Source organism: Phaethon lepturus, unplaced genomic scaffold (assembly GCF_000687285.1).
Source record: "Phaethon lepturus isolate BGI_N335 unplaced genomic scaffold, ASM68728v1 scaffold16174, whole genome shotgun sequence".
Taxonomy (NCBI): Eukaryota; Metazoa; Chordata; class Aves; order Phaethontiformes; family Phaethontidae; genus Phaethon; species Phaethon lepturus.
This window is the reverse complement of record NW_010537172.1, coordinates 36714-51565: the sequence shown is the minus strand read 5'-3', so window position 1 is coordinate 51565 and position 14852 is coordinate 36714. Positions and strand designations below refer to the sequence as shown.

The following is a 14852-nucleotide window of genomic DNA, read 5'->3' as shown; positions in this document are numbered from 1 at the left end:
GCATGAGTGTTCTTCCTTGAAGAGGCAGTTATATTGGAATAAGAGCTGACAGATGAGGTGGTATTCAAATCATCCGTGCTGAGGTTGTCAAGAGTGTCACTGAGGCCACTACTAACTGAGCTGCTGTCATCCCAGCTGCAGAGAAAGGATGATACTGCGCGTCAATAGGCAGAAAACATCTCAAAATCAATAAATGAGATCACTTATTCTTCAAGAGATTTACCAGAAAATTTGCAGTAATATTTCCTAGTGTACAAAGAATATTAGTTTTCAGACTTTTTAATTAGTTATTCACTCACTGTCAAGTGGTTGCTTGTTCAATTAATGAAAGACCCTGGTGCCTTTTAAAAAATTAACATCAGGTCTAAGCAAGCACTAGTATAAGTCATTAAAACAGGTTGTTTCATGCTTCATTGCAATCACATTCAGTACACTGGCAGGGAAATCCATTAAACCTACCTGATATTGCTAGCCAAAGCATTATTAATAGCTTGGATAACACCTGATGGATTTCCAAGCTACAGAAAAATAAAAGGAGTATCTCAGCAGGAAGACAGTATTTCCAAAAGTTTTATTTTTTTGTCTTCAGCCTTTGTCTAGTGGGTACAATGTCATCAAAATATGATTCCCTGATGATACAGTCACCAGAGTTGACAGAGAACATGTTATGTATCTCTCAAGAAACACAGGCTGTCAGCTCTTCTGCTTTGGGAGATCGAGGCAGAGGATGCAAATGAGAGAAAGGCTGCTCTCATAGAAATGTCACTTACAAAAGCCTTGCTTTTGCACAGAAGGGAGGTTGATCTGTGTTTCTCAGACCTTTCTCTACACAGTTGCTTCTCCGTTGTGTTACATCATGACTCTTCGCTTGTTGCCATATACAGCAGTATACTCTCAGTTTTGCTGCATCTCCACCTGTTAATCTTGCTTTGGATCATTCCCAGGCCACCGAGTTTGAAAAATATTCACCTTAGCACTTGCAGTGGGATTCGTCTGCTGTAGTTATAACTATATAAAAGTTAGGTATCTCATTTAAGCTATCTATCTAGGTGCCCTCTCTGACTAGTAAAGCAGCAAGCTCCTCTAGGGGGTAATTCATCCTGGCTGAAAATGTCTCAGGTTTGTGGGACGAACTGTCCACTGAAGGTGCCTCTTTCTGTCTTTCCCTCTCCTAGAGAGGAGAGGGTTGATGAAGCCTGTTCTAAACACGTAACTTCTGGAGAGGCAAAGCTAGGTGACATGTTTATGCATGCTGTTAAAGTTCAAAACACAAGAGAGAGTACATAACATCCTTGTTTCGCTGTAGCCTATGTCATGAGCTGCCTTTTACAAAAAATCTAAAATTCAATCCCACAGTCAAGTTAATGCTGAGTACTCTTGCTACTAGTCATTCAGAGCAAACAAGGAAAATATCTATGAACCCTTATTTTACACGTGGGGTTTTGGGAGATTAAATTCACTTGTCCACTTGTTCATGGAAGGCTTTAGAAAGTCATAACAGCAGCAACAGTCAAGTGCGTGGTACAAACTGGGTGCTGATGCACCAGAAAGTTCAGTGGCACTAGGCTTGTATCATAGCAACTGCAGCAAGCGTTACCTTCATTTTGCGAAAGGTAAAAAATCACATTAGTAAGCCAGCTCAGTGACAAGAGGAACATATTTCAGAGGGTGAGAGTTTATTATAGTGCTGCACTTTCCACTGTTGAGTGCAATGACTACAAATAAATATGTCGTCTGCAAAATTTCCAGGTAATATACAAGTGTGTGATTTAATAATGTAATTTAATATTTAACCAATTATAATATCATACCTTATAGGCTGCCCACATTCATCTAAGAACCATCTCTGAAGCACTAGTTATTTATACTTTCTGTATTTTTCACTGTCTAACATGACACAGAATTTCACTGATGCTACAAACCTTTATTTAAATGCTATGTACCACATGGGAATATACCTTGTATAAACAGTGTTAAGACTGAAAACCTTAAAGACGGATAAAAACATAAGTAATATTAAATGTGGTTAGGTGTTAGAAAAGATAATATGCCCTTATTAAAAGTTACTTTAAAAAAGGGGAAAAAAATCTCAAGCTGGATCCCAAATCAGATATATTGGGTACTTTCACAAGCAACAAGGACTTTTAATGTATGACATTCTTAGCAATTAATACTTGACCATCAGTTTCCCAAGTCTACTCTAAGACCCTGAGGACCAAGATCAATGTTTAATTCTCTTTCTCCATGTTTGTTTGTTATTTTATTCTATTTTAATTTTTGGTACTTCATTTCGTGCTCATTTTTCTCTGTAAGAAGATTCACATTTTCTAAACTCTGAAATAGTTCAGCTGATTCACAAAATATAAACATGTTCTCTGCAACTGAGGTTTTCAGGCAAAAATGACTATGATCATGTTTCCTTTCTATTATGTCTTCTCTGTGGTGTTTTACAACTTGTCACACCTCACTCACCAGTGGATTATTAAGAGGTTCTGGGAATGCTCATGGCCATTTTGTAAGATATATAGAAGATTATTTTGACACCTCCACTACTGATCTTTCAGAGTCATCACTATATTTGTCTGGATTTTTATTCTTTTATGAAAGGTGCTCAAGATGTTTTCTAAATTGGGGGCTTTCATACCACAAAATTTCTGCTAATATTCAGTATGCCTGTAAAAAACAGGAATACCCAAACCCTCTTTCTTTCCTGTATGGCATTTTTCTAAGGACTATTAGAGAAACTGATTCCTACTTGGCACAATGTTTTGTACCAACCTTTTGAAAATACATAGTTAAAATAGAAAACTGCAACAAAACAGACCGTATCTCTCACCCTTTTAGCAATGAAGATCATTGTTCCGTGCTTATTTTAGTGCATTGTGAAGAGTTGTTTTAACTTGTTTGTGCAGCTAAATCTTTTCTCTTTCAGCACTTACTGTTTCCATCTTTTCAGCCCTCTTTCCACATGGTTAGATAGTATAGTTGCTATCACATGAGTTAATATAGTTTTTGGATAATGAAGGTGCCTTATCTATAATTTGGAAAAAAAATTCTTTATGATTTGTATTCATTTGCCCTTTAAACTAACAAATGTATGACAAACAAATTGCTAAAATTAGATGTGCATCACCCTGAGATTTGAAAATCCATTCTTGGGTGTCTGCAGCGAATTCTCACTCTAATTTCTGTGCTTGTTCCTCCTAGCCCTCATCAAAACAATATTCATTGTCAAACTGCACCTAAGGGACTTCATATAGGCTTTTAATATAGTGGCTAAGATTCATCTTTCATTTTCATTTTATCTTTCATTTACTTCTTTCTTTTTCATGCATCCTACAGAGTCAGGTTTTTGACAGGTCAGGTTACCGCTGCTGCTTATTAATGCCTGACACCACTTCCCTTTTTAAAACCGTATTTTATCTACTTACAATGTTGGCAAAATCTACTTTTTTTTCCTCATTGGGTGTCAGCCTCAGGTCGATTTCTTTAAAAGAAAATGTCAGCAAATGTAGTTCAGCTATCTGGGAGATTGAGGTTAAGAGAAAAATGCCTTATTTTGACAAGTTCTGGCAACCTTTTCTTTGAGAAACCCCTGGATCCCAAGAAGCACTAGAGAAAAACGTTGAAATTTAGCAAGCCGTAATCTTCACATTAAGGATGTGCATTTTGCTGTTTCTAAAGAGAAATCCTCTCAGATCTGGATAATTTATAAATCTCTTCAAAATCACTGTTTGCATATGCCTGGCAAAGTCGTCTTAGTTTTTTTCCCAGCTAAATGGCCAAAGTTTCCTCTCTACCCAGAAGCTTACCTCAGCCTTCTGTGTGCTGCCTAGTTCTGGGTTCAAATCAGCAAACGGAGAGCCAGCAAACAGCCCAGCAGTCATTACTCTCATTATGAATGTACATAATAACACAGTTTTTGGTAACACAACCACATTTTTTTTTTCTCTAGAAATGTTTTATTAACTTAGTGCTTATAAGGGGTCTGCTCTAGGGCTCAATCTGAGTTTTGCATTTAAGCAAGCTGCCTTCTGTCATTTTTCAATGAAGTTGAAAGAATTCTGTAATAAAAGGGACTTTTCAGCATGACTGAAGCCCCTGGTGTACCAGACTCCCTTCAACCTGCAAGACGTTAGGTGACTGCTTTAACCAACATTTTTAACAAGATGGACATTAATAAAGAACTTCAAATTTTCTTTAGAGCTTAGCATCTGACTTGCAAAGACGTAATGCAAGCAAATGTATGCTTTGAACCTATAGTTTGCTGCAGGGGTATGTTAAAATTTAGGTTACCAGCAACTCAAACTGCATGTCAAAAACCAGCAGCTATTTTTGGCTTTATTAGTGATGTACTTCAGCTTTCCATCTGTAAAATGGACACGATACATGCACAAATGTATTCCAAATGAGTTTGGAAACACAGTCTCTGATAGCTGTGGATACTCAGACACTATAAAAAGCACCTTAAAAGAGACCCTTTTTCTTTAGGACAATGTTCAAACAGCATACGATAAATAAAATAAGGGGCTGCACATGATGAACAACAAGGAATACACAAAATGCCAAATAACTGCTTTAAAACTGAACACCCTAAATCTACACTTTATATAAAGTAAAGACTCTAGAGGTTGGGTGAAGCTGTTGACCAAACCACGATTTCCTGAAAACGCATGTGCAAAAGAAATGTGAATTAAGGCTACACAGGTAATCCTTTTGTTACTTCTGAGTGCTTTTATAACCTCATTAAGTTCTTTTCACACAGAATGATTAACATTCAGCTTTATCAACTTTATAATTTTGATAAGTATTCCACCACTTCAGTCAGGTACAGGGTTGAATGTGAACAGGAAACCTGTACTACAGTAGGAATGCCCCTTCGCCTTAGGACCTAGAAAAAGTGTGCCCAACCATCTGATAGACAGAGGGGTGGATTTCCTTTCACACCCAGCTAGATTTATGGCCACTGTGTTACAATCTTAATCCAGAAACATACCTCATGCTCTTTGAGTTTCCTCAGGCTCTTCGCAGTAACATTACCAATATTCTTTCTGCTCAGAGGATCTGTGTTTTACTTTGATGCACTAGGCATGCCTATGAGATTATTTGCACTACCAAAAAATCATCCTCCTATTCTAGCCTGCATCTTTTAAATCTGAACAGTTCTTGCCCATTTTGAAGCAAGAAATAACACTTATGCTGGAGAAGACAATCACTTCCACATTGTGTCTAGTTGCTGAAGGTGGCTATGAACATTGTACAAATCCCAAGGCTCCACAAATTGCTACAAATGCTTCAAGCAAAATTCCAGCTGCTTGATCATATCAAATACTCCACGAAGCTGAGGAATCCACAACTCGCTCTCTACAGAATTGGTTAGTCTCCACCATCGCTCTTTGTCTCATTTTCAGTACTGTGCAGTACTGAAAAGATCTCTCCATAATAATCCTCTCATTGACCTTTCTACCACACAGTTGTTCTAGAAATAGCAAGGTGTCTGAAGTCAAAATACTCAGTGCTTAACATCAGTACATAGAATCAAACAAAGATTATAAACATATTCCCACAAGTATTTCCTCAAATGGAAAGACAAATTGCTCAGTTGTGCTCATGACACTTTTGTGTTTGCTTTCCACAAGTATTCAGGTTTTTTTGCCTAGAAAAAAATCCAGTTCTGAGTTTGCATGCTGAATATATGTATATGAACAAAATGAGGAATATTTTATATGGGATAAGACATTATTTCACAAAGCAGGCAGGCAAAAAGCAGAGCTCTAGGGCAAAGATGTAATGAAATAAGCCAGATGATACTTGATCGTACCCTACATAATGAAGACCTGCAGAAATATACAACAAATTTTTTGTAGACGTTTTGCATGATGGATGAAAATACAAATTGCACTGCATTGGGAGAGCAACGAATGCTGAAAGTACATGGCAAGGGGAAGTGGTACTAACAGTCTGTGTTAACTCCATGGATACCTAAAAGACTCTCCTTTCACAGTACTTGTTTCAGAAAATCAAAGCAGTCTCTAATTGCAGACAAGACATATCAGAGCACCTAACCACAACGATTGCTCCTTCCACCTTTCCTGTTTCTATTTTCAGCATTTTCCTACAGGCCCTTAAACTTGCCAGCTCAGTGAAGTCCACCATACTGATAAGCTGGGTCAATGCCTGGAATTTGTTCCAACACTGGCATGCTTCATTAATTTTTGAGAGTGCCTCCAGACAAAGTGGCCTAAGCATGCAAGCGAAAAAACTTTTCACAAGCAGAACATCAGACATATGAAGGCAGCAAGGCTCCAATCAATGCGCTATCGAGTCTGCTGGAAAAGTGTGGTTGCTTCACTGCATCCAGCCCTTGGCACAGTTTGACAAGTTGCTGTAATTTTTTTCTTTGGTTCATTACTGATTTTTGCAAGCAGAAGCAGGAACTACAGCTTGTGAAATACATCTCTAGGAAACAAAAAAAAAACTTTTCCTCTTAAAGCATTCATTTAATCAGAATAACTGTTTTATCTAGGGAGGTTTGTACTTCTGAATGAAAAATAGCACCTTATTAGTCACATGCTTTGTACTGCATATGAAGGTCTTTAGACCACAGTAGTAGACCTACGATCCTTGCATGTCTTGCTAGGAATGAGAAATTCTTAGTCACATTCTTGCTAATGCCAGTGGAACTCACATATGCTCAGGGACTTGTGTATGGATTTGGGATTCAGGGAATCTGGACAAACACATTTAGCAAAGGAACTTTTACTTGTTTTTTATAGCAACTCTGAGCTTTCAAAATGTGAAAACACTTTTAAACACTTCTAAATCATTCATTACCGTATTGAGTACATATAGGGCAGTGCCCACTTGTATTTCTGCAGCTGGGGGGAATGGTCTTAGAGGACAAATCAGCTAACTGAGATCATGGCAAAAGAGTAAGACTCAGGGCTAAAAGGAAACTTAACTCCTGAGTGTGTGTTTGAGGATCTGCAAACCCATACTGAGAGCAGATCAAAGACGAGCAGTAAGGTGTTATCCTCTTCCTTTGGCTGCACACAGCTGGCTGATTTATCTGACTGAATCCTCAAATGACTCAGGTCTCCATTGTTCATTGAAACAGTAGAGGTAGGAGAAACAAAACACAAGCAATTGCTCTGCTTGGTATAGCCTACTCCCACGTTTGCCAGATGAGCTGCTGGTACACTAGTCTATTGCAGTGGGTAGGACTGGGACACCCTCGGTTACACTGGATAGTTATTTAAATTAGCCATTAGTGCCCTAAAAAAGCAAAATCCCAAAATGTATCCACTCGTGAAGTGAGCAGCTACCTGGAATGTAAGACGATCTGCATGCAAGGCATCTGCATTAAACGTGACTTAGGGAGTCAGCAGGCGGTGGCACGTACATCCAAAGGGTGAGCAGGAAAAACTGGAGAGATACGAGCGATGCAAAGGACTTAAACTAGAGGCCCACAGTAGAAAGCTTGAACTTAGTACACCTTTTCCCTACTCTACTCGTACAAGTTAAGCCCTGCAAGAGGAAGACAGAACTTGCTGACCCTCAGTCTGTGCTTAAGCTAGTCCCGCAAATGTTAATGCATAAAGCAGGGAACGCGATGCACGAATCAGCCTCCGCAACACACTCCATGGAGGTGGACGCTGCTTCTCTACAGCACACCAGTGCAGGGAATATTAACACGCAGCCCAAGCTGCTGCCATGAACCATCCCCTCTCTGACACCCGTATTTCAGGAGGGTTTTAGGAGAGTAAAGCAAGATTCAGCCTAAAATAAAGACTTTATAGCTACTCCCTTAACTGACTTTTGAGAATAGAGATGATCTCTTAGCTCATTAAGAAGAAAAGATAAGTGAATAATTGGACTGTTTTACTCAAAACAACTCCTCACTAGCATGCCAGTGTATCAGCTGGCAAACTTTCTCCTTCAAAGCTCAGTTTATAATGAATTAATCCATTTTAAATCTTTTACTGTGAGCTCCGCTGCTCATTATTCATAAAACAGCTACACTGACCCTTCACAGACAGATTCAAGATGGCACAAAATTCATAAAATCAATACTTTGTTTCAATCCACAGACTGTGACAGCAAAAGCCCAGGCCTTGAATCAAACCAGAAACTGGCAGGGGCTATAAATTTCAATATAGCTATTCTATCCTCCCAGCTAAATGAAAACATAGCCGTTTGGACCCATACTTCATCACCTTTTCCTCAGCAAGTGTAATGCATTACCTGTCATACCCAAACAAGGCAACAACTGACGCGTTAATCCTGAATTACTTTGCGGTCACAGATAGAAAATAATGTCGTGGATATTTCAAAATGGATGAATTCAGCATGGTCTCTGGAAAATCGTTTACAATTAAAAAGAGTAGCAATGTATTTATGGATCTGTTTTCATGCAGTATCACTTTGGGAGGATTTTTTATTTCACATTTGGATTTTTTTTTATAAGCAGATCCAATTAGAAAATTATATAATACTACAGAAATTACTCCTAGCCCAAGAGCACAATTAGAGCAAAATGCATTTTTGCAAGGTCAATGTATTTCCGTATTTCTTCTTCAAGCATTTAATAAGTGCTTTAAGAAATAATTTGGTTTTAGAGCCTGCAGGAAAAAAAAGAATTGGAGGAAGACTTAAAATTCTTGTGATAATTATATATGCCTTGCAAAACCTGCATACCCACACCTCAGGATCTGAATAAGCCATTTTCAGAACCCCTTCCACTTATTTCTGAATACAACTATTAATCTGGCATGATAAGGACAGCAGAAAGTCATTAACTAGCTCTAAATTCATAACAGAATGTATCAACAATCAGAAGAAGGAACTTTGCAAAATGGAATTTAGGCAAGTGTTACTTGAATAAAATAATAAATATCCAACTAAAAAAGATATTTTGTTCCTGGAATGTACAGTTCTTTTTTTGCATGAGGCAGATAAACAGCATCCATTTTTAATTACATTTCAAACAGTCTATGGAAAATAGTAATATATGGGCTGAAGCAAGATGTAAGGAAGTAATTCCATCAAGAATTGTTGACAATATCATAACAAACCAAGGGAGAAAAGCTTTTGATGGAATTATCTTCCCGCTGCTGTTTGTTATGTTTCTAATACACTGTTTGGATCCAAGAGATGCTTAAATTTTTCAAATGCAGATTCAGACAAGTTAATTAACACCAGTTGAATGGACATAAATAAATAAATTACAGAGCCTATACGGTTCTTCAGAAGATACAAAAGAAATATAAAACTCTATTCCTTGTCACCTCATCACTTTAAGGAGTAAAAATGTCATTCTTCACTTTGTATATTGTCAATTCACATGCCCCAAAGTGGAGAGAGAAATGAGATCGCACAAGCATAAAGAAACATTTCATGGGATACACATTTGTATTTGAAGGAAAATCATATTGCAACCAGCACCTTAAACACCCTGAGATAAGCAGAATTTGCCCTTCACCTCTATGAATTGCCAGTCAGCGCTTCAGCTGGGAGGGAGGTACTGAAAAATCAAGCTCTTTCCTCAACTTGTCTTTATGTTATGAAAGAACATAGCATATGAAGCGTATGAAGAATATGAATAGCATATGAAGAAACCAAATAGACCCTCCCGATAATTGTTCAGAGGACAACTCTTCCTAGCAATTATTTGCCTGATGTCAAAGTCACAATTTATGGGTAACCTCCTCTGCTGTGTGTCGTCTCTCATATTTAAGAATATTTGTTGCTAGAATCACCTATGCTATTTTTGTTTACGTGTAGAAGCAGGAATTTATTTTTCCTGCTTACAATCGATTAAACCCAATTTGAAGAAAAAAACATACATAACTGTGTTAACAGAACGATGAGAAGTAAATCTCTGGTCATTCTGGTCATGGTACTTGTCTTATAACTCTCCATGAAACAGCAACACTTAAAACCAGCAGTTCTATGCAGCTTCGCTGCTGGGGTAAAGCAAGGTTTGGAGCTGGTTTTGGCTTGTGAGAAACATTTGTTATCCCACATTGTCCTTTGCTGAGGATGGAAAGAAATGGCAGGCAGAGACTAAGACAAATTTGTTCTATTTAATTTGCAATTTCACCTCTTTTTCTTTTTTTTAATCATCCTTTACCATTATAAACTGAAAGTAACAACTTAGTGCCGGATGCTTCCTTTCCTTGTCACCTCGTTGCCGCATCCCCTGGTAACCTTCTCAGCCGTTGGCAGAACGTGGTCTCAGAGCTCGTGGCCCTGCACGGCCATCCAAGGAGCAGGGGAGAGCACCATGGGAGCGGGACGCCTCCCACCACGCGTGAACACAGTCAGAAACGCAGCCCTTCTGAAAACGTGGGGTGAACTTTGTCTGGGAAGCAACTGGAAGCAACTGGAAGCAACAGGCTTCCTCCCACACACCCTCGCTCGATGTAGTTTTTCCCTGCAGGTCTCAAGACAGTGACGTTTTGAAGGGGTGCTGGTTTGTTGAGGTTAGCAACAGGTTGCGACCGTGGGAAAAGCTGCTAGTTCGGCGCCTAAAGGGGCTCTTAATAAAAATCTTCACCCTTGAATCTCTTTGAGAGCTTGATCCACACAAATATTTTCAGATAACTGGGTAAGCCTATTATCGGAAGCCTAATAGGCTTACTGGCTTGCAGTCAGCATCACGACAACAACCTGCCTGAGAAAGGACAAGTTAAGCAGAACACAAAGCTGTTTCTTCTCCTGGGTTTGTTCGCCGGGACTGTCACTCACACGTGTTGCTCGTTTCCCAGATTTTGCTGAGTAAAGACCCAAATTACTGCTTTAGCAGAAAGTAGAAAGGGACTTTCTCCTTTTTCTGCATGACCTGATTTTTAGCATCATTTAGTAAGAAATGAAGGCTTCAATGCTCATGCTCTCTGCGCTTCTGGCCTTCAGGCCCTTGCTCATCACCGCTGCCTGGTCCAAACTGCTGGGTGATTTTAATAAAACTTTGCAGAAAACATAAGGGCTCAAAAAATTATAGTTTGTAACTCATGAAAATACAGAGCTATATGAAGACGGGCAAAGAAGTCTCTCTGAAAGGAAATGTGCAATATGAATTAAATGTATCAGACATACGTGATTTTGTAAGCAAGACAAGACTGCTTAAAGAAAAGGTTCATCCAGTTTAGGCATCTCTTTATTCCCTTTTTAATAAATAGGTTCATGGAACATTTTTGTTCAGTTTTAAGGTTTGGAGGGTTTTTTCCTGATGTTTAATTCCTTCTAGCCATTTCCCCCATGAAGGTCAGGCTGCTGAGTTTAGAAAACACAGATTTCAGAACCAAGTTTTTTGCAGAGGTTTAGTCATCCTGGCATTTATTTGATTTTTATTTCAATTCCCCAAATGTTAAAGATGTTCTTGTTCTGCATTAAAGAATTATTTGGGTATTTAGATTATTGACATTGTTTAGTTTTAGAAAAATTCTGTTTGAAGAGTTTAATGTTATATTTAATCCTGACTCGTGCCAGGCTTTTACAGCAATTCTAACTGCTATTCAGTTGCACCTTATGGTACATAGACACTTTTCACATGGTCAATAACAACAATCATTGTTCCATAGTATTTTGATTCTGCTCAGAGATCACAACGGTGATCAATTCTATCACTGAAATTTTCCAGATGGATATTTTTATTCCATATATCAGTGGTACCCCGTTTTGTTGGTCCCATCATCTCTTGAAGAATTCCTGTGCCATGTGTTTAGCATCTTGCCAATGAGGGCTGAAGCAGCTCATTTATGGAACAATTATTTCACGCTTCAACCTAATCCTTATCCAATTTTGATGAGTCTGGAGAAGAAAGGGTTGTAGGAAGTGAGTTACAGGCAAGGTAAATTGCCCAGGTTTCTGGACTGTGACAGAGTAAAATATCATTGATAGATGGAAAAGTCAACTTAATACTGAACAAAACTACCTTTTTCTAAATTGAAGCATCTTCAATGAAATATTATACCATATGCTAGTCATATGAAAAAATATATAGATAAAATAATAAATGGATGCTTGAAACAAAACTTTAAAAAGATAAATTATTTTTTCTTAAATAAAACTTATTTCAATTTTTCTTGTGACAAATTAAAACATTTCACTCATAATTTAATCCAAAACCAGAGCCAAAATATTCCCTTAAAAAGAAACAGCGAATTTTGATCAAATCTCTATAGATGTGCAACAAACAACAATAACTAATTGTGATATTATAAGCATCCTAAACTTTTTGGTATTCTTCCTAGTACAGTGACAGATGTTTCCTGAAGGCATTTTTTATTCTGTTTTGTAAACTATTTCCTTTAAAAAAGAAGAATCTAAAGCCTTTAGAACGTTGCAGTCTTGTAAATAAGAGAGTATTTCCTTTGGCTGTTTATAGCTCAAAATTCAGAGAACCAGCACATTAAAAGCACCCCTTTCAGCTGAAAAGGTGGCAGCATTAATGTATCTCACTGTGAGTTCTCTCTTTCCAAGGTATGAAAGCACTGAAATTACTATTATTGCCAGATTGACTGAAAGAGAAAAATAGTGCTCATGGATTCAGGATACTCTTGACATAGCTTGTCAGCATGGTATGGACAGCAGGTTTTAAAAAGGGGGCCCATTTTAGCCTCTAAGCATCTTCATGAGGAGAAAAACAATGCCTGAGATCCCTGTAGGCACAGAACGAACTGCCTGAGTGGATTTACTCCCGTAACATGTCGGGATCTATCAAGTCTTTAAGGAATTTGGTTCTGGCTGTTTCTCAGGGATTCTGGGCAACTGGGGAGCGCGTTGAGGTCGGCACCAAGGGGGGGGAAGAGGATTTTGTGATGGGACCAAACAAGAAGTGGTGGATGGCGCTGACAAAAGCTCTCTAGCTGGTTCTCCCCAGCCCACCACAGCCGTGCACGTATGCCTGAGGAATGGTAGCAGCAGGTATAGGCAGTAAGGGGAGAAGACTTTGACACTTGAGGAGCTTTGTCTATCTGCTAGGGTGTTTGTGCCAGGCCCACTGCATCCTGCTGGAGACACAGTTATCTGCCAGGCAGGGTCCCTCCAGGCAGCTCAGCACACCTCATCTCAGAGCCAGTTTAAACATCTCTCCAAAACGATGATTACTTTGGATCTGCAAACAAGACACCTTTTAAGTGCAACTTACCCTTGCAACTACATCAATTTTTAATTAACTTTAGTAATAAGAAAAGCAAGTTTGCTATTTATTGTTACCACCTAAAAAACCCAGTCCCAGGGGAGCTGTGAAAGTGAGGAAGTGAATCTAAAATTATCATGAAAAAAAGAAAGAATGCATGCACACTGTTTTTTCAATGCAGTTTTTCCATGGGAAAAAGAGAAAGAAATACTGTAATGGATAGGCATGAAGCCTGCAGTTCTGCTGGAAAGAGAACAGAAAGGACTAGAGTCCTTTTTACCATCTGCTAGGAGAACTAAGAATGAAAATACTCATCTGCAATGATGCAGAAAGAATTAGGGTGCGAGAAAGACTTCAAAAAACCAGACAGCAAGAGATAGTAGAAATATGATGGATTGCACCAGAGGGGGACTCCAAGCTCAAATCCTGCATGAAAAAAGGATGGATGTTGCCTACAAAGGTCAGAACTCTAGACACTAGCGGGAAGCAGAGAGGTTGGAGAATTGAATTGCTGCATCGTCTCGACCCTGGACACATACAGCTGCGACAAAGGGCACGACAGCCAGTGGTACAGGGCCTGCAGCAAAAATCCTCCCATGCAGCTCTAGCAGAGAAAGTCTGTTGTCTTTACATTATTCAAGTACTTTGTGTACTTGCTTTTCACCTGAAGTTGCCCTGTTCTCTCCCATTTAACCTAAAATTCAGACAATCTTTGCTTTCTGACAGACCACATAAAATTATCAGAAGCAGCGGAAATTAAAGGGCAGAGGGTATTGCAATAGTGAGAACAGGCTATGGCAGGCTGGAAACTTTAGTGCGAACTTACCTCTTAAAATCCCCGACACGTACAATATGTACTACTACTGATCACAGATCTTCAACAACTAATCAATATTTATAATATTTACAGTTTTTTCCCTTAAAAAAGGTCTTAATTTCCATATATATCCACCCTACCCCCTTTAAATTCCCAGGAAAGGTACAGGATTACTGGCATAAATATAAATTACAAAACGCCCTACAATGGTTTTGAAGGACTAGAATCAGGGTAAAGGGATAGCTAACCTTATATTGGGTAACAATTGAGAATATTGTGCTAAAATATAACGGATAAGATCAACTATGAAAGGAGTAACTTTTGTGTAAGTATTTAATGGCTAAGAAATAAACCACAGCTACCATTTTCCTTTGCAGCAGTGCAGAAGAAGCCCCTGCAAAAAACACTGCTCCCTTTTCTTGACTATATTGCATCAGTCACTGCAAAGGCAAAGAAGCAGCAGTATCAGGGAGGCAATTCTTCAATCATCTTGCTAAGTTTTGTGACTTTTTCCAGAGGACAAAACCAGAGTGAACACTCAGAGGAACTCTGACCTTCCTCCGCTTCTTGTTAACTCACTGGCTTAATAAAGACTCTTGCTCTCTTATCCTTCGTTCAAAGCTCTGACTGCCAGTTGGCACCCCTAACGTTGCCATTGCATCTAACAGAACTTCACGTGAACTTCATCTCATACTCAAGTAACCCCATTTTAATTGTCTGATTGTAAGATACTTAAATACAGATGGTTGTTACAAATGTGATAGTTAAATGGGTTAAAGATTCACTTTTAATAACTGCATTAAAACTGGAGATGGGAGAGAACACATACATGCTGTTCGAAAGTGAAGTGGCCGTAGGGTACTCCACATTCATCAGCGAAGCACTGTGTGTGGC

At 38.7% G+C, this 14852-nt stretch overlaps 1 protein-coding gene across 1 annotated transcript in view; it reads right to left on the bottom strand.

Annotated features, from left to right (window-relative positions):
- NAV3 (neuron navigator 3) overlaps nt 1-14852 on the bottom strand; it is a gene marked incomplete at its 3' end in the record, with an annotated part of 104988 nt that overhangs the window by 57570 nt on the left and 32566 nt on the right. Inside the window, exon 6 of the mRNA XM_010286415.1 lies at nt 3-135. Coding sequence (XP_010284717.1) covers nt 3-135 — 133 coding nt within the window. The remainder of the gene's footprint in view (nt 1-2; nt 136-14852) is intronic.